The sequence below is a fragment of the Natrix helvetica genome, assembly GCF_964273705.1.
Source record: "Natrix helvetica genome assembly, chromosome: 2".
Taxonomy (NCBI): domain Eukaryota; kingdom Metazoa; phylum Chordata; class Lepidosauria; order Squamata; family Natricidae; genus Natrix; species Natrix helvetica.
The window spans coordinates 14471130-14495225 of record NC_138552.1 but is presented as its reverse complement, the minus strand read 5'-3'; the positions used below and the strand labels follow the sequence as shown (position 1 = coordinate 14495225).

Here is a 24096-nt window from a genome sequence, read left to right as displayed (position 1 = left end):
GGAAAGTCCTCAAGCATCCTCTAGAAATCACATGTATCCATTAGATAGCCAAGGCAGACCAATCAAATGGCTATATTCTCCCTGCAGAGGTCAGTGGTGCAAGGAATGTCCATCTTGGAAGTTTCTTGGAACGTTGATTAAAAATATATTATCCCACTATATAGAAAAGGCTTTGATGATAAGGAAATTCATAATTAATGTGTCTGTCAGTAACTCTTAGCCATGTTAGCTATGAATTCAGTTATAACCTATATAGTGATTAGAGTATTTGAATCTAATGGACAAGCTTCCATATAGATCAGGGGTGTCAAACTCGTGTCCCATGCACCGGATCCGTCACTCGCTGGCCACGCCCACACCCCATTTAGCAAAGGGGGGAAAGTCGCGATACGTCATGTGACAATGACATGACAACACAAGTTTGACACCCCTGATGTACACCCCTCATTTAATTAGCCAACTCAGTGTGTGGCTTTGGGTAAGTTACTATTTCTTAGTCTAACCAAAGATATATGCTGTTGTTCTGATGATAAAAATAAAAGGAAGGGGGAATTAGGGTATATTACTGAATACCAGGTAATTAGAAATAGCAATGGGAAGCTACCACTTTCACATCATCTTTGTAAGCTAGCCAAGGTGTATCTCACTGGTCACGCTTGGGATGAGTAATCTTTCCAAAATTTTATTCAGAACCAGCAAAGCATCTTTCACCTTTTTTTTTTTCCAATGGGATATCAGTTTCTTTAGTGCTGATCAAGTTTACATACCATGGACTTGAAAGTGAATTCCAGCTTTAAAAATAGGAATGTGCTAAAAAGTATCACATTCATACGCACTTTGGAAGTGATGCCTCTCAGTGGGCAAACATATACCAATTACCTTATATGGAATGACAAAAGTACTGGTAGTCCTCAACTTACAGCAGTTCATTCAGTGACCATTCAAAGTTACAACAGTACTGAAAAAAGTGGTTTATGACTGTTTTTCACACATACGACCTTGGTAGCATCTCCCTGGTCATGTGATCAAAATCTAGGTGCTTGGTAACTGGTTCATATTTATGGCAGTTGCAGTGTCCTGGGGTCATGTGATTCTCTCCCCCCCCCCAAGTCAATGGGGAAGCCAGGTTCACTTAACAGCCATGTTACTAACTTAACAACTGCAGTGAGTCACTTAACAACTGTGGCAAGAAAAGTCATAAAATTGAGAAAAATGTTTCACTTAGCAAAATAAATTTTTCACTTAGCAACATAAATGTTGGGCTCAGTTGTGGTCGTAGGTTGAGGACTACCTGTACTTTAAAGATATCACATTATTTTTCTGTGCTAGAGGAGTCGGTTACATCCCAGCTACATTTATTGTTGGTCAGCTCCTTATTTAAATTTTAGATGGTTACTCCTTTGTGAGCAATCCAGTCAAAATCTTTGAGAAAATAGTTTCATGTTGCCCATTATGACTCAGTGTATTATCATAGATTTATTAAAGATAGAGAGTAGACATGGATTTGATGCTTCCAACTTAAGCTAAAGATTACTTTTTGTATAGCCTAGCTCCCTCAAAGATTGTTAACAGTTTGCTGTCCTCTTGAAATTAGAGATCAAAGAGAAGAAGCTTCAAATGTCTCCATTGTTGATTTGAGCTTTGGGTTATGTTCAAATACATTTGCAGCAAGGCAGAAACTATTAGATTCCAATGACCAGATCGAGCTTCACATTTGACCCACAAATATGATATGCAACCATACTTCCAACTTTTAAACTGTGTTTACGCTTTCTTGATTTAATTTCCTTCAAGGATATTGGAAGGCAGATTCAAGAACATCCCCAGTGTCTTAAATTTTATCCTTGTGGCTGTATACTATTGAAAGTTTGATTTTATTGTACTGTCCATGTGGACAAACATAACTGCATAATATTCTTGGATCGCCAGATAAGTAGTACATTACATACCTTCTGGATAATCAAAACTCAAATAATACACTCCAGATTGTTTTGTTAATCTATGAGACTGGGCACCAATTTATTGTCAAGAAGAAAATAGTTGTGTTTATGCCTTAAAATAGCTCATAATGTATTTTACTCTAAAAATTATTGCAAATTAATGAGTTCAGTTTAGTTGATCCTTGTATTTTGATCTATAACCATAATACCATAATGAAGTTTTAGTTATCTCGCAACTCCTCCCCTAAACCAAAAAATTCAAAAAATAAGGGTTCATCAACTGAAAAGTAGAAAAGACAGAATTCTGGAGACAAATTTCTTTTAAGTTTAAATATGTATCTTTTCCAAATAGCTTTTGTTAGTAAATGTCTGTCTACAGAAAAACCCAAGGGTGCTTTTTAAAGAGGCAACTGGACTTTGTTTTTTTCTTTGAAGACGCTTCAGAGTTGAAGAAGCTTCTTCGATAAGAAGCGAAATGTCTTCAAAGAGGGGAAAAAAAACAGAAAGTCAAGTTGCTTCTTGAAAAAGCACCTTTGGGACAACCACAACCTAAACGACTAAGAATCTCTAAGGGAAAAGTTTGTGAGCATCTCCCTAAATCATAGATATCTCTGTTCTGATTCATAAATATTTTATATATGACATTGGAATATGAAGTTGGCCAAAAAGTCAAGTCCTGGAATCAAAATATTTGTGTATTTAGGTGCTAAATGAAAACCCCAGAATCTACTTAGACTCTTATTTTAAATGCGCTTTAAAAAAAACATGTTAGGTTCCAGTTTTATCAAGCAAGGATTAATAACAATATAGGTCACAACTATGTGGGTTTCTGATAAAAATAGCACAACTGTTTTAAAAATTGCACAGAATATCTCTGACTAATCAGTGGTGATTTCAGAAATGTCATTTGCACTCCTGTTTAGAAAACTTTTTTTAAAAAATGCTCATGTAGTTACATAAGATTAGTGTGGCTCCTATATAACAAAGGATGATGATAACAGTGTCCCCACTTGTGATTGCTATCTTTTATTGTAACTGCTATCCAACACTGTGACACATAAGGCATTTATCAAACCTTATTAGAATGCTAATTTTAACATTTACTAAATCACAACCTCGAATTGTTAGTCAGAGAACCAAGTGTTCAGAGAAGCTATATATAGAATAGAATAGAATAGAATAGAATAGAATAGAATGAGGAAGAGAAGAGTTAGAAGGGACCTTGGAGGTCTTCTAGTCCAACCCCCTGCCTAGGCAGGAAACCCTACACCACTTCAGACAAATGGTTATCCAACCTCTTCTTAAAGACTTCCAGTATTAGGGCATTCACAACTTCTGGAGCCACTGATTAATTGTTCTAACTATCAGGAAAGTTCTCCTTAGTTCTAAGTTGCTTCTCTCCTTGATTAGTTTCCACCCATTGCTTCTTGTCCTACCCTCAGGTGCCTTGGAGAATAGCTTGACACCCTCTTCTTTGTGGCAACCCCTGAGATATTGGAAGACTGCTATCATGTCACCCCTAGTCCTTCTTTTCATTAAACTAGACATACCCAGTTCCTGCAACCGTTCATTGTATGTTTTAGCCTCCAGTCTTTGTTGCTCTTCTCTGCACTCTTTCTAGAGTCTCAGCATCTTTTTTACATCGTACATTTTCTCCTGTACATTTTATAGACGGCCACCACAGCAGCGATCCGTGGAACTCATCCAGTGGAATGAATCCTCCTGGATATGGAGGCATGTTGGGCAATTCATCTCATATTCCACAGTCCAGTAGCTATTGCAGTCTCCATCCTCATGACCGCTTGGTAAGGCTACTAATCGGCACTGTATGTCAATTTCTGTGTGCAACAAATATAGAAGACAAACTGTTCACCCATTTAAAGCACTTTTCTCTCATACACTCATGTTTATCTCTGTTGGAAGAGAAGGGCCATGGGTTTCACTGCTTAAGAGAAAACTGTTTGACAAAAGCAGAGTTATAAATGAAGAAATCTGGTGCCTTTTCATGAACAACACACAGAGAGAGAGAGAGACACCTCTGTACATTTCATGGTTTAAAAATAAAATCTCTTTTTTCCCACATGTGCGAGACTTTAAATCCTAATTGCAAAATGAGGAGGAGGCCAAGCAGAGCTAACTCTATACAGCAGAACCCTGTCTTGAGGATGCTTTCTTTTTTCTTTTCCCTTTGAAGATGCTTCTTTGCGTGACAATCTTTAAAACAGCCTTCACTGACATAAATGCGAACAATTTTTACAGCCTTACAATGGAGTTTTGTTCTTTGATCCACTGTTCTGAGGTTCTGCTGGGCTTTGGGTACAGGTCATGTTGTACCTTACGCCTAGGGGTCTCTCGGCTACATATCAAAGATTTTAGGATGAAACAAGGGTACCCCCCCCCCCAAAAAAGACCCCCTGGGAGATGTCACTGAATTGCTTTTTTTATAGTCTACCTTTTCATCCAAGCTGGGTGATCAAGGTTGTTTACAGGCAATAAGAGATCTCCTAAAAATAGGGGTTCATTGTACAATGAACCTTCTTTATGAGACATCACTCCCCCAAGGTAGAGTGGGCCTGCACCCTACTGCTTTTCTGAAAGGCCCCTTAAAAACTTGGTTTTGTGAGCAGATCTGGGGATCATGAATGGAGATGGAGTCGATCAAATGGCTGATTTGATTGTGTTGTTTGCTGGTGTGGAAAGTGGAATAGGGTTGTTGTTGTTTTTTGAGGCTGCCCAGAGTCACCTATTTGTGAGTTATATAAATTTAGTGAATGAATGAATGAATGAATGAATGATAAAATCAGCAACTCTGTACAACCATCACCTGCTAACTGAAATGTTTTCTTTCCCTGCTATGTGCCACAGAGCTACCCATCACACTCCTCAGCAGACATCAATTCCAGTCTTCCTCCAATGTCCACTTTCCATCGCAGTGCCACAACCCATTACAGTGCTTCTTCCTGTACACCTCCGGCAAATGGAACAGAAAGTATAATGGGTGAGTTGTAGGGTTCTTTCCAGGGTGGGATTCAAAAATGTTAGCAACCAGATCTCTAGCTGATTGCTGCGTGGGCGTGGGCATGGCCTACTCTGCCTCCTGTACCATGGCTTTCCTCAAGCCTCCGGGAGGGCGAAAACATTCTGCCCCGCGCTCCGGAGGCTGGAAACAGACCCATTTCCAGACTTATGAGAGGCCTATTTTTCACCCTCCCAGAGTCTGTGCATGGGCCCTGCACTTACCTGGCATCCAAAACAGGTCGCGTGGAGACTCCTAGGAGGGGCGGTGCAAGGTAGGCGAGGCCAGCCAGTCCTTGCAACTACCGATTCGGTGAATCAGATATAAAATTAGCATCCGGTTCCCCCGAACCAGTCCGAACCAGCTGAATGCCACCCCTTGTTCTTGCTAAATTGAAGAAGGCAAGTCCTGTCAGTTTCTCCTCATCTGTTTTCTGGGGAAAGAGCTTGTGGAGCTGATCAGACATCACAGAAGAAAATTTTGCTTTTTTCATGTACTCACGGATTAAGAAGGATATTTGGTTGGAGTTCTTGCTATCCTGACTGGAAACTCAAGTCAACAAGAGTGTAGGATTAGAGTTTGATCTGTGAATAATCCATTCCCAAAATATTTGCCTGGTCTGATTTTGCTCTCCAAGAAAGTAAACTTGTATTATTAAATTCCATTCTTGGCTGCTATCTCAAAGTTAACTTGCAATCTGGAAAAGGACAGAAACTTGAAGAGAAAATAACGGTTAACTGGTGATATCCTAAGAGAAAATTGCAGACCAAGCAAGAGGAAATTGTCTAGATGGATATTAAAACAGAAGCCACTTGGGTGCATTGGGTAAGGCACCAGGCTAGAATTGGGAGACGGTGAGTTCTAGTCCTACCTTCGACATTAAGCCAGCTGGATGACCTTGGGCCAGTCACTCTCTCTCAGACCCGGGAAGATGGCAAGGGAAAACCACTTCCAAAAATCTTGCCAAGATAAATATAGGGTCCAGGCAATCGCCAGAAATCAACACGGACTCGAAGGCATTAAAACAAAACAAAAGATCCTGGGAGATATTAACTTAAGCGATGCTTCATTCTATGCAAAGTATTCTCTGTGTGTTTTCAAAGATTCAGAGCCTTTAAGCAGCCACTTACTAAGAAAGATTTAATGTAGCATATGCTAAAGATTAGTCCAGAAGATCTGCCTCATTCATGTATTAATCCCACTTTCTACTCTCACTTTAAATGACATTTTTGAATTGCAAGATACATAGCAGTATGTGGCTTTTTTAGTGGGAACATGATGTGCGCCTTTCCCTTGAAGCCTTGGTTTTACTGTGATTTTATTATGGGAACAGTCACATAATACTGCACTTAATTTTTTTACTAGTGTGTTAAGCTTCCAGTGCAGTGGGATGCTAAACTGTCATATGGCACAAGAGGGACATGAATTTTATCCTGCTGTGTCAGTAGATCTTATCTGAGGAAAATATCAAATTGGCTCAAGTTTTCTATTTCCTGAATGTACTTGTTGCTCCTATTCAGGTTGGAGACTGGTGAACAGGCTGGATGTTGCATTTATTAACAGAGAGTAATCCTCTATTTTTTTTCATATTTTTTTTTTGGTATAGCTAGCTCTAGGTTGCAAAACCATTATATCCCTGCCAGTGAAGACTGTGAAGCACATATGGGACAGTTTTTATGTAACCTTGGCATATACAAAATATTTCATATAATTATAAAAAGGGCATCCACAAACAAATCCATTAATGCAGATGATTATTTAGACATTATGCCAGAGACACAGGGATTATAATTATTGTAATATCACCTTTATATTTTCACCCTTATGAAAATAGTTGCATTTAACATTCTGGTATAGATATTTTGGGGGATATATTTAAAAGGATGGGATTAATTATTGGCTCTCTCATGCTATGGATTTGATGATGTTTTTTGAGTTGAACAGAACACAAGGCTTGAGATCACACCATTAGTTCATAAAGGTAAAGTCTTTGAGTTGAGCTCTGCCCACGATGAGTTCATAGACAAATGCAAACTGTTTTGTTGACCTCCACACCATTGGCATTATGTGTGGATCACAATGGGATCACTCAAATAATGTTTGAATCATCCTTTGCAAAGCCGTCTGTTAGCTTTGCATATTACATGAAGCAGTGTAGTTGAATGTAGTCTGGAATCACAGGAGAAAGAGGCTTTTTCCCAGAGGGCAAAGAGACAGAAGGCTTGGAATGTCTGGTGGACAGGAAGAGAACAAGGTCAGACACTGCCGAGCAGTTCACAGGATATACTTATGGCAGATAATTGCTTTAGTTTGGCAAGATTATGTTTATAGAGAAGCAACAGTAAAGGAACTACTTCATGTGTTGTTCTTGGTTCTGAAAAATGGGCTGTGAAATTTATTTATTTCCTTACTAGCTGATAACCCAGCGTTGCCTGGCTATTTATTTATCCTAATCCTGTATTAGACAGGATTTCTAATGTTGGATTTTCCACCTTACCAGAAGAAGGCCCCTTGTGGAGTACTGTGAAGCCGTTACCATGGCAACTCCACTGCGCTGTACAGTAGAAGCAATTTTACGGCACAACAGGCTATATCTTAACACACACCCCAAGAGGTGTTAGGGATGTCTTACCCACACAATATTTGTCTCCAGAGAGTAAGTCATCTGTGTACCAAGTTTGGTTGAAATTGTTCAAGGAGTTCCAAAGTTATGGTAGAACATATACACACAGATATATGTGTGTGTGTGGGTGGGTGGGTGGGTGGGTGGGTGTATATGTGTGGGTGTGTATACAAACACACACACACACACACACACACGTATATATCTGTGTGTGTATGTTCCAGCATAACTTGTATGTGTGTATGTTCCAGCAGACATACACACACACATGTATGTGTATGCTGGTTTTGTTGTATTCGGGTCTTTTCCCGTGTAAGATTAAGATTGTCTTTGCGGGAAAAGACCCGAATACAACAAAACCAGCATACCTACACCCGAATACTACAAAACCAGCATACATATATATATCTCATCTTCTGTACTGGAGCTTAAGGCAATACCCCTCCCCCCTCATATTTTTCCACACAATATCAACTCTATAAAGTTAGATATTCTCAGTGAGAGATTATTTCAGATTTTCAGAATGACTTATTTGGAGTAATTTTGATCCAGGTTTTCAGCAGGCATGGAGATGGCTTTGAAGAAGGGATTCAAAAACTGTTGTGCAAACCTCCACTTAGCCCAGATAGGCAGGAGGGAGTGAGGGGAAAAACTCAAGATTGTCCTGTTTGGTTTCTCCTTTAGTATAAGAGGAGATCAAGTAAATCTCAGTCAGGATTTTGAGATTCGGTTATTATACCTTCTAATGATATTATTCTAATAATTCTTGTGGCCTCTGCTTCCTGACGTTATCTGCCTCCAAGGACTGACATAAGACATCTGGCTTCCTCAGCATGATTAAATATAGGATAGAGGCAATGAGTAAGTCTTTACTTTGAGGTAGATGCAATATAGAATTGTGCCGATTTCAGACTCCCATCTCTATACATTTGAAGGCAGTTGCATAAGGCCTCTTGTTCTTTAGCCAAAAGAAAATGGCAAACTAAAACATATAGGGTGCTTTGCAGTTCTCTTCTTGTAAAATGCTAGGTTAATACTGTACAAAGACCCACTCCTCTGTATCTCACTCACCACAGAAAGAAGACTAGATTGAAATAGCTTGCAACAAAAAACATTTTGAACATGAAATATGAGAGGTATGTTTGAGATGTATGAAATCCATCATAATTAATAACAGTAATGCTAATTACAATTTGTATAACTCACCCTTAAAATGCAGCTGAATTATGGATATGGGTGCAGCATATGGAAAACAGATTTATTTTCTGGTCCTCAAGTGTTGTTTTGTTTTGTTTTGTTTTTTGTTTTGTTTTTCAGCAAACAGAGGAAGCGGAGCTGCAGGAAGTTCACAGACAGGCGATGCGCTGGGGAAAGCACTTGCATCTGTAAGAAAGTATTTGCTTTGGATGATTTGAATAGCATGGACTTGGGTTGGAATCAGTAACCAAATATGCACAAATCTATTGTGGCCAGTTAAAATAATTTAGAATAAAAGCATGTTAAGATTGAATACAAGATCAATTCTTAATTGCAGGCTGTGATTTATAGTTTTCCATTCACTTGGAAATCATAAGAAGCTTATGTTACGTGATTCAATAGCCAAGCCTGTCCTGTAGTCGTTTCCTTGTCTGATTTGAAGCCTAAACCATATTTAATAGCAATAGCAGTTAGACTTATATGCCACTTCACAGTGCTTTTACAGCCCTCTCTAAGTGGTTTACAGAGTCAGCCTATTGCCCCCAACAATCTGGGTCCTCATTTTACCCACCTCGGAAGGATGGAAGGATGAGTCAACCTTGAGCCTGGTGGGATTTGAACTGCTGAAATGCAGGTAGCAGTCAGCTGCACTCTAGTCACTACACCACCTCACTTTAAACTAATTTTACTTACGGGTGGTCTTCAAGTTATGACTGTCATGAGTATCGTGGTCATGACAGTCATAAAATGGATCATGTAGCAAACCCTTCAGTCATAAAGCGAACTCATTGTTTACTTAGACATGTTTTTGTGAAAAAGTAATGCTGGTTTTCTGCAAAGCCACTGTGAAAAAGACCACATGACACTGCAAGCAGGCATAAATGCAGACATGTTGCTCAGTACCCAAAGTGCGGTCACAGGACTGGGGGAGCAGGTACCATCCGAACTTCAGATCCAGGTCATAAGTCCTCTTTTTCGGGTCAGTTGTAACATCAAAGGGTTGCTAAGGCACTAGTCATAAGTCAAGGACTACCTCTACGTATTTTCATCCAAAGAATGCTGGGAATTTATATCATGTAAAGATGTTAAACTTTCTGATTCAGATGTCTATTTTACATCATAGACAAACAGGTTGTAAAGTTATTTGGGACAAAGCCACAACCATAATTAATCTGGATAGATAGAATAATTTGAATAGTTCCATGAAATGTGAATTGCTGTACATTGATGTTATAGGCTGGATGAGCAGTGTTCAAAAGTTATCCCTATCTCAGTGGTGAAATTCTATTTTTTTTACTACCAGTTCTGTGGGCATGGCTTGGAGGGCGTGGCAGGGGAAGGATACTGCAAAATCTCCTTCCCCACTCCTGGAGGAAGGATATTGCAAAATCTCCATTCTCACCCCACTCTGGGACCAGCCAGAGGTGGTATTTGCCAGTTCTCTGAACTACTCAAAATTTCCGCTGCCGTTCTCCAGAACTGGTCAGAACCTGCTGAATTTCACCCCTGCCCTATCTCAATGCCACATTACTTCAACTGTGTCTTTCAAATCTCCCGTTAGTAAAGGGGAGTAAGTCCCACTGAGGTGGGATAGGATTTTGAATTCTGAATTTCCCTTTTTAGCCTTGAAGGCCTTTGGGCAGCTCTCTAGTTTGAGAAACCTGCTTTTTTTATGCCTAGTTCCTTGGGGATATAATCCACCCATGTGGGCAGGGACCAAGTTTATGAATCCTTTCCATAGAATTACCACTTCCTGGTGGGGCGGTGAATCTGTAATCAGAAACTGTATCATCATTCCCAGTTCACATCTTTCAGTAATTTGTATGATATACTATCTGCTAAGGCACTGCATATGGGAAAGCAGGCTCCCAGAAGTCAGAGTAAAAAGATCAAAGACCCTCTCAATCTGTTTTGCTGCAGTGATTGATATTTAAAAGCCAGCCTTGGCTTCCAATTGCCACCCATTCTATTTATTTCCCATCTCCGATTTGGGTAAGGATCCATTAAGTATATATACAGTGCAATTCTACAAATTAAAACTTAGGTTGACTTTTAAATGAACTCTCAGTGTAATGTATTTTCTGGGCAGAGCGGGGTTCCAGTGACTTCTCATGAGAATTGATGTTTTCAATGTCCAGCTAACATATGTTATAAAGACAAAAATTAGCACGACTCCCAAATAATGGATACAGTACAAAATCTACTTTAACTGGTGCCTGGAGGCATTGGTTAACTGAGAGATGATCAAGGGGTTAATTAATTTAATTGCCTTTGCAGAACCCTAAGGAAAAGTTCACCAGCCCAGCTTAAATAGTGGCCAATATGAATTCCCAGCATGGTCTGCTTTGATAATTTGACAAGATAAGAGTCTAATGATGTTTATGATTTCTAATCAGGTCCCAAATGATCACAGAAATTTTATCTATTCGGGGTATTAAGTAGATAAACCCTTGAGAATCTTAACTAAAAGTTCTAATATACTTACTCAACCAGGTATATGCAGTTGTACACATCAGTCAGGATTATTTTTTCCATATTCTGTTTTGTAGGATTTGCTTTAAGAAGTATTTTTCACTATTCTATATTTTGATGTTTTCTTCTCCAAAACTTCATTCTTATAATAATTTAAGACTTTTAGCTTAAATTGAAGTAATTGTCTGATTTCCCCCCTCCATTTATATGTACAGTATACATATTTTAGTACTGTAGAACCTACTGTGATAATTATCTCTAAGGGATTAAAAAAAAAACCTCTCACAAGTTGTCCATCACAACTGTCTTACTTCTTCATAATGTTTTTTGTCATAGTGGTTTCATATTCTTCATAGCATCCTTTTCATCTTATGAGTCATAAGTCTAAGTATATTTATAATCAAGAGTGCCAATCCTCTGTATCCATTCCAAGTGACTTTAGATTAATTCTGTATCATCTTTTAAAGATTTACTCTCCAGATCATACCAACAACAGCTTTTCATCAAATCCTTCAACTCCTGTGGGTTCACCCCCTTCTCTCTCAGGTATTGTGGTTAAAATTATATTTTACCAGAAAGTTAATTTATGAAATAGCAAGAACATCTTTGAAATAATTGTTTTAAGCATGATCAGAAAGTTCAGTTATCTGAGAAACAATTTCAGACTGCCGCCTATTTAATATTTCGGGACTTAATAGTAAAATAAAAGCATTGCATGAAGATCTCTAGGAAAGTCTTAGAAAGTCTTATGCCCTACTGTACAACTGTGTAGGCTAGTTCCAGGAAGCAGGCGGATATGTTCAGGTATGCTTTATTACTCAAGGCTGAGCTGCAGAGTAAACAACCCTGAGGCTTGAACACCCCATATGTAGACCATTTATTTTGTTTTATGAATCCATGTATTAATGGCATAGACCAGCGATGGTGAACCTTTTTTGGCTTGCGTGCCATAAGTGGGGGGAGCGCAGGGTGTGTGGGCGTGCCGCACCCATAATGCAATGCGCGACCCCCCCCAGTGTGCATGCACGCACTACAGGTGTGACCCCCCCATTTTACATGCTTTTTCCGCCCTCCCCAGGCTCCAGAGACTTTATAGGAGCCTGGGGAGGGCGAAAACAGCCTCCCCCACTCCCCCACTCCCCCGGATGCCCTCCGGAGGCTTCAGGGACCGTCAGGAGGCTTCCCTGACGCCTTCGGAGTGCTCAAAATGACCCTTCGAGCAAACCAGAAGTCTGAAATTCCAGTTTGCCCGTAGGGCTGGATTTTTGCGCTCCGGAGGCTTCACGAAAGCTCATGAAGCCTCTGGAGGGCCTCGGGGGGGGGGGGGAGGCTCTTTTCACCCTCCCCAGGCTCCTATAAAGCCTCTGGAGCCTGGGGAGGGTGAAAAATGGCTTTTAAAAAGGGTGAACTCAGCTGGCCAGCGCATTCATGCACGCTGGCCAGTTGACAGGGCAGCGCCTCACGTGCCCTGACAAATGGCTCTACGTGCCACCTGTGGCATGCAGGCCATAGGTTCGCCATCACTGGCATAGACCCTGTAATGGTGAACCTATGGCACACATGCCAGAGGTGGCATACAGAGCCCTCTGTGGGCATGTGCACGATCAGCAGCTGCTTTTCTGGTTTCCAGTGTGCTCATGCTTGCTGGCCAGCTGATCTTTGCACATGTCGGAGATCCAAATACCAGCTGGCCAGTGCACATACACACGCTGGAAACCAGAAAACCAGGTGGCTGGCTTGTGCTTTTGCCAGTTGGTCTCCGAGTTTCGGGGGGTCTGGCATGCACGTGCATTCCCGTTTGGACATTCGGTGCCAAAAAGGTTCACCATCAATGGCATAGACATTACACAATAGATTCATCATCCCATCCAGAAAGAAGAATGATTGCAAATACAATAATATGCAATTATTGCAACAATAATAAGCAACTATTATTATTAGCACTGTGCTTTCGTTCCCCCAAAGGTTTAAGGAAACAAAATACATTGGGTTAGATCTAAAATTAGTCAATATATTTGTCAGTTTGTCACGACACAGACATTTTAATTGGTTCAATCTGAATATATATAAGTCTGAATCTATTCCTCCTTCCAAGCTCTTCCTTTTGAGGAAATATGAATTGCTAAAAGGAAAGTGAGACTAGTTCTAATGTATGGTATCTTCTTCCATTATTAAGTTCTTCCTATATTATAGTCCAACCTGTTCCAAGGGTGATTTCCTGGCAAAAACAAAAGATTCCTGCATGGTACTGGAGAATAAACGCCAAGGTTAAAGAGGTTGAATATTTAATTCATGAGTAAGCAAGACTTTAGGGATTTAGCAGACAGTCATAACATCATGTACACTACATTTTCCAATCTAGCAAGCTCACAGCCTTACTTCCTGCAGTTCAGACAGGCAGGAAGAGAGGAGTTACTATCAGTTTTTATCTTATCAGCAAAAAGAATACCAATTGAAGTTCAAGACAGAGAAGTCTGTCTTGTGTCTGGTTAGCATTTCAATTTCATGAAGCAAAGTTTATATGGCTGAGGGAGTGTGCGTGTGTATGCGTGTGTGTGCGTGTGTGTGTGTGTGTGTGTGTGTATCATAAATAAATGGAGAAGAAAAGAAAAAACATCCTAAGGCTATCTTAGTTAAACAGTTCATTCCAAAGGACATATTTAATGTCAACAATGTAATATCTTGACAGCAGAGATTGATATGAACTGTTCTGTCCATTTCCAAAATGTTATTATTTTTGTTGTTATCCCAGAGTGATAAACTATCATCTAAGATTTAAAAGGATCTCTGGATGATTAATCCCCTAATTTAGATTTGAAAGTTAACATTTTGCTTTCATGTGTGCTAATCTTGCTCAACCAGGAATTATAATGTGTTAGAACAACAGGGTGTGGCTATTGATTGCCTTTGAATGTTGGGAATTGTACTCAACTACAGAACCCCAAGTTAAAGAAGACTGATATTATGTCCCAGTGATTCTTCTTGATGAAAAAAGACTGTGTCATAAATGGGCTTAGTTGTTCAGTATTAGTGAATTATTGTACCATACACAGAAATATATTTTCCAACATCTAAATTATCGTACTTCATAAACACATTCTGCAAAGAGAGAGTTTTTAAAACTCTACCTGATCCTAGATCCTAAGACTTAAATAAAATAGAAGAGAAAACAACCTCTATCAGTTACAAGAATTTGGAGTTTACATTTTTAGTACCCTTGTAGACAAAATGCTTCAGCTAATACATTCAGTGCAAACATTTAAGCAAAAACTTCGTACAGACCAATAGACCAACCCAAAAAACTGCCATAGATTTTTCTCTGATAATAATAAATGAAAATTATTGATAATGCCTTCTGCTATGGTTAAGCTAGCAGCATCTTGCTACAATTCTTTATATATATATTAATATATATGTTTTCGTAGATTTTCACGAGTGTAGGTATGCTGGTTTTGTTGTATTCGGGTCTTTTCCCGTGTAACCTTACACGGGAAAAGACCCGAATACAACAAAACCAGCATTAATATATATATATATATATATATATGTATATATGTATATATGTATATATGTATATGTGTGTGTGTGTGTGTGTGTGTTTTGTAATTGTACTGATAGTCATACCAGGGGTTGTAACATAAATAAATACATACATACATACATACATACATACATACATACATACATACATATATATATATATAAATATATATGAATTTCCACTTGCTTTCTGATGCACAACTGCAAAATAGATGAAATGTTATATGCTGGCATGCAATTTGGAGACATGATGTGGCTTCTGGGTGGGGCTGTCTAATAAATATTTGTTTTCAAAGTTCTGCACAAGAGATGTGGTTTAATATGACTGTTGGGAAATCTCATGTACATATCTACGGTATTATTCAGTGTCTTTGAAAAGACATTTTGTTTGCATACTTCCAATTGTAACTCCCATTTTACTATTAGCAGGAACAGCTGTTTGGTCTAGAAATGGAGGGCAAGCATCATCATCTCCAAATTATGAAGGTCCCTTACATTCTTTGGTATGTTTTTAAATGGCCAACTACCTGTTCAATATTAACTACCTGTTAATATCTTATTGCTGCCTACTTCTCTTTCCTATCCATTTTCCTAACAGAGCACAACAATAATTAGTGCACTCTTTTCCTGATCATTTCTAAATAGGAGATCCACCCATAAAGCACAACAGATTTCTATATACTCTTTTTCATAAGCTAATCAGCAATGCTAAATGCCTATGGAGATTCTCAGGCATAGTTGACCTGGATGACTGAGAATCTCCATAGACATTTAGCCAATCAGCAATGATTACGTAGTGAAATAGCATACATGGAAATAGGGCATGTTGTCTAATAAGGTTGGACTCTATACATGTAGAAGAAAAACAAGAAGATCAAACTTAGTTTGTTTAAAAAGCAAAATCAAGGAATGGCCTAATCAGAGAATGTAAATATAATATTTTGAATAAAAAGGGCTTCTTTTTCCATATGTAAATGGAAATATAGACAGATAGCCTTGCTTAGCCAGGAAGATGATCAAGCCTTAATTGTATGTAGGGAAAAAAATAACATAATAAGCCATTCCTAATATTTATTTCATCAGTTTCAATGTGTTATATTTATGAGTAATGTGCATGTACTGTAACATTCTCAATATTTTTTATAACCATAGAGGAGATAATGTACTGCCATTATGGAGAGCATCTTAGCTTATATCAGTCCATCGAAATGTATCAGTCTATGTAAACTATATTCTGCTACCAAGTGATATTTCCAAAGCATCAGTATAAGACCCAATACCAATAGTAATATTTCTGGCAAGAGATAACCTTGCCTTGGTGTTCTTCAGTTATGTATGCCCATCAAAGCTGCCAAGACTGCCTGTTAGAGCCTGCGGGCTTAATTAAAAATTTAAATTCAGTTTGAACGTTGGGTTCCAGAATGAAGTCACGGCAAGAAGAGAGAACACTTACTTTCCTAGGTTAATGATAGTAGCTTGTTATTGGCCTCTTCCCCTTAGGTCTTGTAGTACGATTATAAACATTCAAAACTGGGCAAGATGAAATGAATAATGCCTTCAATGTGACCTACTATATAAAGAGTCACTCAGCTACCTTGTTTTCCCGAAAATAAGACATGGTCTTATTTTCTTTTGACACCCAAAATAAGCACTTGGCCTTATTTTCAGAGAGGTCTTATTATTTTTCAGGTGCAGGAGGCAGCGTGCATGGTCACCTTATGGCTGCTGCTGTGGTTGCAATATTTTCAGGGAGGGCTTATTTTAGCGCATGCGCTCAAAACCCCGATTGGGCTTATTATCCGAGGAGGTCTTATTTTCAAGGAAACAGGGTAGTGTCATGACAAAAGATTCCTTAGATTTGACTTCCTCGAAGAATACGTTTCCACAAATGCCCCCAATGCCTTGTGAGAAGATATTTTTGAAGTTGAGGGAAAGTCAGAAGCTTCAGTTGCACGATGGTCCTAATATAGAAGCCACATTCAGAATAAGAAAGGAACATCACCATTTCCATTAAGTGAAAATTAAGTATAGTGTTTTTCCACTGAGCGTTGCGTAATATGTTAAATAAGTATGTTGACACCAGTCTTTTTTCCCATGTGGTTTCAGTAAGAATGATGTAGCCACTTCAGAAACATTCTTGAGAATTGCATAATGAAGAATATTTTGGCAGAATATAACCAGACATATTGCCTTACCTTATATCATCTTAGGTCTCGCCCTTAAAAAAAACAAAAAACAATGCCCTCCATAATTCTGTGCACTTTAAATAAAGTTAGATAGCCAGTGTTTCTCAACCTTAGGAACTTTTAAGATTTATTTATTTATTTGTCAACAAGCACAAGGAAAAAAAGAAGGAAAACACATGAAAAAATGGCACAAATAAATGGATATAAATAAGCAAAACATAGCCATAAACACATAAAAAGAGTACATATAAATGGGACAGTAGGACAGGGACGGTAAGCACGCTGGTGGGTTTAGGCATGCCCCTTTTGGGACCTCTTAAGAAATGTGTAAGCTTTTGTGTAAATGTGTAAAAGGTGTAAAAGGTATGGGGGTTAGACGAACTAACAACAGGATCGGGTAGGGTGTTCCACACATTTGCTACTCTATTGCTGAAATCGTTTTTCCTGAAAACAAGAGTAGAACGGATTACATTAAGTTTGTATCTATTGATAGCCCTTGTGTTATTGCAGTTGAAGTAAAAGTAGCCATTAAGTAGCCATTAACAGGTTGGAGGTTATGGCAGATTGTCTTGCGCACTAAGCTCAGGTCGGAATGTAGACAGCGTAGATGGGTGGACTTCAACTCACAGAATTCCCCAGCCAGCAGTGTACTCATTTAACTTATTTCAATTGCTCTGATGTCCTGAAATCTGTTTAGATGTTTGTGTGCTGTAAAAGAATAAAATACTGTATTTTTTTCTTATTCTTCTTTTTTTGAGTATCAGAATATATGTCCGAATGCAGACTATTTTTGATCATAGAATTCCACATATCCATTTTCACAGCTCCAGTTTAAAAAGGGAGAAGTAAATAACCCTTAGATAAGAAGTTAGCGTACAGAAATAATTTAATAGGTCATGGCAATTTGATATTTCTGAACCAAAATATTTTAGGATCCCAGGGCAACAAATGTCTTGTAAATGTTCTGTTCATGAGGAGTCGGTGGACCTGTTTTGCCCACGAAAATGAAAGCAGAATTTTCAAAAGCATTTTAGCAGAATAGAATAGAATAGAATAGAATAGAATAGAATAGAATAGAATAGAATAGAATAGAAGTTGGAAGGGCCCTTGGAGGTCTTTTAGTCCAACCCCCTGCCTAGGCAGGAAACGCTACACCATTTCAGACAAATGGTTATCCAACATCTTCTTAAAGACTTCCAGTGTTGGGGCATTCACAACTTCTGGAGGCAAGCTGTTCCACTGATGAATTGTTCTAACTGTCAGGAAATTTCTCCTCAGTTCTAAGCTGCTTCTCTCCTTGATTAGTTTCCACCCATTGCTTCTTTTTCTACCCTAGTTTTGGCTAGTTTGGGGTGTCAGTTGTTTCATTTACAATGTTTTGGTCAGCAAAGAAAAAAAAATAAGCAAAATACTCTTAATAAATCTGTTTCTGAAACAGATTCAGAAGCAGCCCAGCTACAAGCAGTGGTCTTTGGTTTCAACTGCCTGACACGTAGCAGTAGCAGTGAAAAAAATATACGATTCACCATTTATGTGAGTTCTCCTATTACATTTTCTGATGCTCTCTTGTTTTTTTTTCATAAACTATCAGCAAAGCCGAATCGAAGACCGCTTGGAAAGACTGGATGATGCTATTCATGTTCTCCGGAACCATGCAGTGGGACCTTCAACTGCCATGCCTGGTAGTCATAGTGACCTCCATAGCTTAATAGGCCCTTCTCATAATGGAGCTATGGGAGGCCTTGGATCAGGATACGGGACAGGTCTTCTTTCAGCCAATAGACATTCACTAATGGTAAGCCATAAAGATTCAACACTACGGATTTCTTTTGTTTAAAAAAATAATGTTAAATAATGCACGATTGGGATGTTTGCACTTTTTTAAAAAAAAACTAAGCTTTTATTTCCAGGACAATTTAGTGTTGCAGAAATGAAAGGCAGTTGTAAAAGTAGAGATTCTCAGTCATCCAGATAATGGTTGTCCCAAAGGTGCTTTTTCAGGAGGCCATAGGACTTTCTTGTTTGTTTGTTTTTCTTTTGATGATACAATACAATAGCAGAGTTGGAAGGGACCTTGGAGGTCTTCTAGTCCAACCCCCTGCCTAGGCAGGAAACCCTATACCGTTTCAGACAAATAGCTATCCAACATCTTCTTAAAGATGTTTTACTTCTCATTCAAGAAGCTTCATCAGCTCTGACAGGATAGCCGGGAATGGAAGGATTTATGTTCCTTGCAGGCAGCTGGTCATCTGCATCCTTTTAGAGGGTCGTCGAAGGACTTGGAGGTTACCTGTGCCCTCAGGGTCACTTGAGCAGTGCTTCTGGTTCCTGTAGTCTGCAATTTTTTCTTCTGGAAATCCATTCCTGCTCCCACACCATTCAAAGGATGTTCATTCCAAATTGTAAAGGTAGAAGTGTAGAAAGGCAGAGTAGTACTTAATGACAAAGTAATCTACCTTTATCATTTCTATTGCATAAGCAATAATTTATCTTCCGCAGTATATGTTAAAATGCATCTCTTGATTTCTCTTGCATTGGTTTTGGGGGTTGTTTTTTTAGTTATAGAATTTATCATGCTTAGAATACGTTCAGCCCATGATTTTAAAGAATCTGCTTAGCAGGAAGCTGCTAATCTGTTGCATTAGTCCTTCCTGAAATCTATTTCTGAAATATTTTTAGCTGAAATATATTTGGCTTCTTTCTATGTCTGGCACAAATACTAGATGGGGGTAAATGCAAAATAATATTCTTAGGTATGTTTCTAGAATTAACCTACCAGCCAAAATCTGCAAAAGGGGAAAGTATTGCATTGGATAGGAGCTTAGTCCTAGACAGGAAGCACCATAAGATGAGTTAAGCCACCTAGACAGGAAGCACCATAACATGAGTTAAGTCTCATCAATTATGAGGCTTCATTGACAGAACCTTGTAAGTCTGAAAGTACAAATCTCCCACCGTCGCTTTTACAGACTGAGAAAATAGGGAGGTTTCTTTCTGAGGTTTTTTCACTGTCCTTTATGCAACCTCAAGCTAGGCCTCCTTTTATCTGATCATTCCCTAGACAGCATCTCTTCCTCTTTCTCCTCCCAAGATCATTGCACACTTCATTACAATATGTTACTGGCTAGGAGCTTGGGAAGGGAGACTTCCTATCTTGTTGACTGCAAAAGTATTACAATGATTAGGGTGTTGGATTAGGACTTCTGAAATTCAGACTCAAGTCTATACCCATGGGTTCATCGCTCTTTCTTGGCCTAATCTACCTCAAGGGCAGTTGGGAAAAATTGGAGGAGAGAAAGTTATGTTTGCCGCTGTGATGTGAGTTCCTGGGGAGCAACTGCCCTTTAACACATACATTTTCTGCATTTGGAAATATGAATCTTAACCACCCATAAACCCCTGTGAACCGGTTAACATTGGTTCCCTTTGGACCAAACTGGAACAGGTTTTGTTCCTACATGTTAAACTATTACCTGAATTGGAGATGTTCTAGTCTGCAAGACTTGTTCTTCCTTACCCTTCCTTACCATTGCTTTTCATTCATGTTTTCCTCTTCTTTGTCAAGCAATTTCACTGATCACATTCTCATGTATCTAAAGTATGCCTGAGCATTTAAACCTGACCCCAGTTACATAGGAGCTGCTCAGAGAAAGCAGCTTCTATGTGGTTTGGGATAATATCTGAGCATCCAATCTACAGAGCAGAATGCTTAAGAAACCTAAAATCTCTCTTATCCATTCTTGTGATTTTCCCTTAATCTCCTAATGCCATCTTAATTTCTTTATTTAGAATAAAGAACGGTGGGGGGGTACAAATGTTGGCATGTGCATCTATTGTTTGAGTTGGAGTAGCAAGCTATACAATGTTGATTATTTATTTTACCTTTTCACTTTTCGAACTAGCATGCTGTATTTGAATTTAGATAACATGCATTGTTGCAAACAGTGTTATGAGTCAGACAGAATGCATAATCTTGAAAATAGGTAATTCAATATAATCCATGTATCTGTAGTACGCATATAAATCAGCTTCCCCTTCAACATTACTTTTTAGAGTTTGGGTTATGGAAATAACCTGCCTAATTTATTTGGATGATAAATATCTGGCAAATTTTAGATGAAAACTTAGTCTAATAATTTTAATTTGACTGAGAAATTCCATGGTGTACAACTTTTTTATATGTCTAAATAAAGTGAAATAATAACATTCTCGTAGTGATCAAGATTTCTGACATACTTTTCATGAGATCTCTTTAGAGTGGGATGATATTGTTGTTGTTATTAATTACTGAGCATTTGAGGATAAAAAAAATGGCTTATTTAAAAACAATCCAAAGGGTTTATTGTTATTAACCTAGTTACTCAAACTAGGTTTCACTAGGTTCAAAACTAGAACTAGGTTAAAACTAAGACTTTTAATCACAATGTAAGATAATAAGGAAGGATATATTAATGTCCACATTTTGTTTAAGTAACCTCTGTTTGGAAGCTTATATAAAATAAAAGAAAAAGTACTTTGTGCAATAAAGTAAATATGTTTTTTTTTTTAATGTTGTGGTCTGTTGGTCATGCTGAGTAGGAATTCTGGAAATTTAAAGTTCTAACACATTTAGAAATAAGAAATGAGGGGAAGTTTCTGTATGGATGTCTCACTAATGCTTTTCTCAACAAAATACTGAATATAATCAATTGATTAATTTATGATTCCAATATGAATCCAACAATTAGACATTCATCAAAAATTATCATGTGCTTGAAAGGTCATTTTCAACAACCCAGATAGGTTTGTTACAGTGGTGAAATTCAATTTTTTTTACTACCAGTTCTGTGGGCGTGGCAGGGGAAGGATACTGCAAAATCTCCATTCCCACCCCACTCTGGGGCCAGCCATAGGTGGTTTTTGCCGGTTCTCTGAACTACTCAAAATTTCCGCTACCGGTTCTCCAGAACCTGTCAGGACTTGCTGAATTTCACCCCTAGTTTGTTAGGAATATCTGCTGGGGCAATTTTGTGTCATTACAGAAGTTAAATTGGTATCCCACCCCCCTATGTCAAAATCAACCAACCCTGATTTTGGTTGGTTGAAAAAAGGTGATTTATGACTGTTTGTCACACTTAACAATTGTTTCAGGATCCCCATGGTCTTGTGATCAAAATTTGGATGATTGATAATTGGCATGTGTTTATGGCAGTTGCGATGTCCCGGGATCATGTGATCATCTTTTGTGACCTTCTGACAAGCAAAGTCAATGGGAAAGCCAGATTCACTTAACAGCTCTATTACTAACTTAGCAATGGCAGTAATTTACTTAACAGCTGTGGTCAGTTCATAAAATGGGGCAAAACCCACTTAACAATTGTCTTGCTTAGCAATGGAAAGTTGGAGCTCAATTGTGATTGTACGTCAAGGACTACCTATATGACTATTGCACAGGTTCCCCATTAGCTTACAAAGCTTGCTGCAAGAACCACATATACAAGACCTTCCTAAAGACGAACAGGCAACCCCTAGGAAATGGGGAGGTAGGATGTTCCAGAGGGTGGGAGCCACTGTAGAAAAGCCACATAGTCTGGATCCTGTCAGATGGAACTCATTTGCAGATGGAACCCAAAACATACCTCTTCCAACAGGCCTGATGAGATGTAGATTTAGCGCAAAGATCAAAACAGAATTGACGAGTTTCGTCGTATCCAAACAGAAAGGATCCTATCTATGCAGAGTTCAACTGGACAAGCTGTAAAAATAATTACTGGATGCTTATAATTTGGAACTGTAGAGACAAAAACTGTTTCATTTGATAGAAGAAAAACAAAAAAATGGCAGGTAACAAGTTCGATAGTAGGGGTGTCAAACTAGCGGCCCTTGGGTCATATGTGCCATGTGCAGGCCACACCCACCCCAATTCGCTCTGCAAATGGAAAAACCGTCATGTGATGGCAACGTGACGCGGCAAGTTTGACACCCGTGGTCTATAGGATTACTAAGTAAGGAAAGTATAATCTGCAAAGAGAAATTTTAGAATCCTAATAAAAAAATAAAACAGGATGAATTATATTGATGTGCTTCATAATGGCACCTGTCTGAAATTGTATTTAATCGCTCACAGTCATTACGGGTTTGTAGAATATATGTTTTTAATCTAAATTTGGCCACTTTTTATTCCTTTTTAGCTGTTTTTATAAATTAAAGATTCTGTCTTGCTGATCGCGCCAATCAATTATCTGATTCAGCGGGCATTCTCTGGCTAGTTTGTTGGATTCATTTCCCTTTTTTTGTTTTTCAGAGATAAATAACAAATCTCTTATAAGCAGCATCGTAGAAAACTACAGCTCTGAGAGAATATAAAACATGTAATAGAGCAGTTTGCATTCTTATTGTTATCTAAATGTCTCTTTAGTCACAGACAGTTTGCACCTGTTCAGTTTCACTGGATATGTAGGCTGGGAATTCTGAACAACTATTATCAAGAATGGGAAAGAATGCTGAAGATCTTGCCAAAGGCACCCATTTGATGTATTGCTCTCGCCAGAAATTAATATCCTGATATATAGCCATGGAATACTCTCTGTGCATTTAGTCAGCTAAGGCAGGGGTCCCCAACCCCCAGACCACAGAAGTGGTAGGCAAACATGCATACACATACCCGCCCATCCATTCTTAAAGGTTGGGGAACTCTGAGCTAAGAGATGGGCTGGAAACATCAAGAAACTATACTTGGAAACAACTGGATGTGTAAATAATACACCTAGCCTTCAATAGAATAGAATAGAATAGAATAGAATAGAATAGAATAGAATAGAATAGAATAGAATAATAGAATTCTTTATTGGCCAAGTGTGATTGGAAACACAAGGAATTTGTCTTTGGTGCATATGCTTTCAGTGTACATAAAAAGACATGAGTAATCAAGAATCATAAGGTACATCACTTAATGATAGTCACGGGGTACAAATAAGCAATCAGGAAACAGTCAATATCAATATAAATCATAAGGATACAAGCAACAAAATTACAATCATGCAGTCATAAGTGGGGGGAGAAAGGTGATAGGAACAATGAGAAGACTAATAGCAATAGTAATGCAGCCTTAGTGAATAGTTTGACAGTGGTAAGGGGATTATT

The 24096-nt window shown here is 38.5% G+C and overlaps 1 protein-coding gene across 17 annotated transcripts in view; it reads left to right on the top strand.

Moving 5' to 3' along the window:
* TCF4 (transcription factor 4) overlaps positions 1-24096 on the top strand; it is a 449273-nt gene that overhangs the window by 376011 nt on the left and 49166 nt on the right. For all 17 annotated transcript variants that reach the window (XR_014174417.1, XM_081941830.1, XM_081941822.1 and 14 more), the window contains 6 exons: positions 3612-3745; positions 4806-4938; positions 8897-8964; positions 11716-11794; positions 15215-15291; positions 18566-18769. Coding sequence is in view for 16 of the 17 variants with exons in the window: in XM_081941830.1 (XP_081797956.1) it covers positions 3612-3745; positions 4806-4938; positions 8897-8964; positions 11716-11794; positions 15215-15291; positions 18566-18769 (695 nt within the window). In the remaining variant the exon portion in view is untranslated. The remainder of the gene's footprint in view (positions 1-3611; positions 3746-4805; positions 4939-8896; positions 8965-11715; positions 11795-15214; positions 15292-18565; positions 18770-24096) is intronic.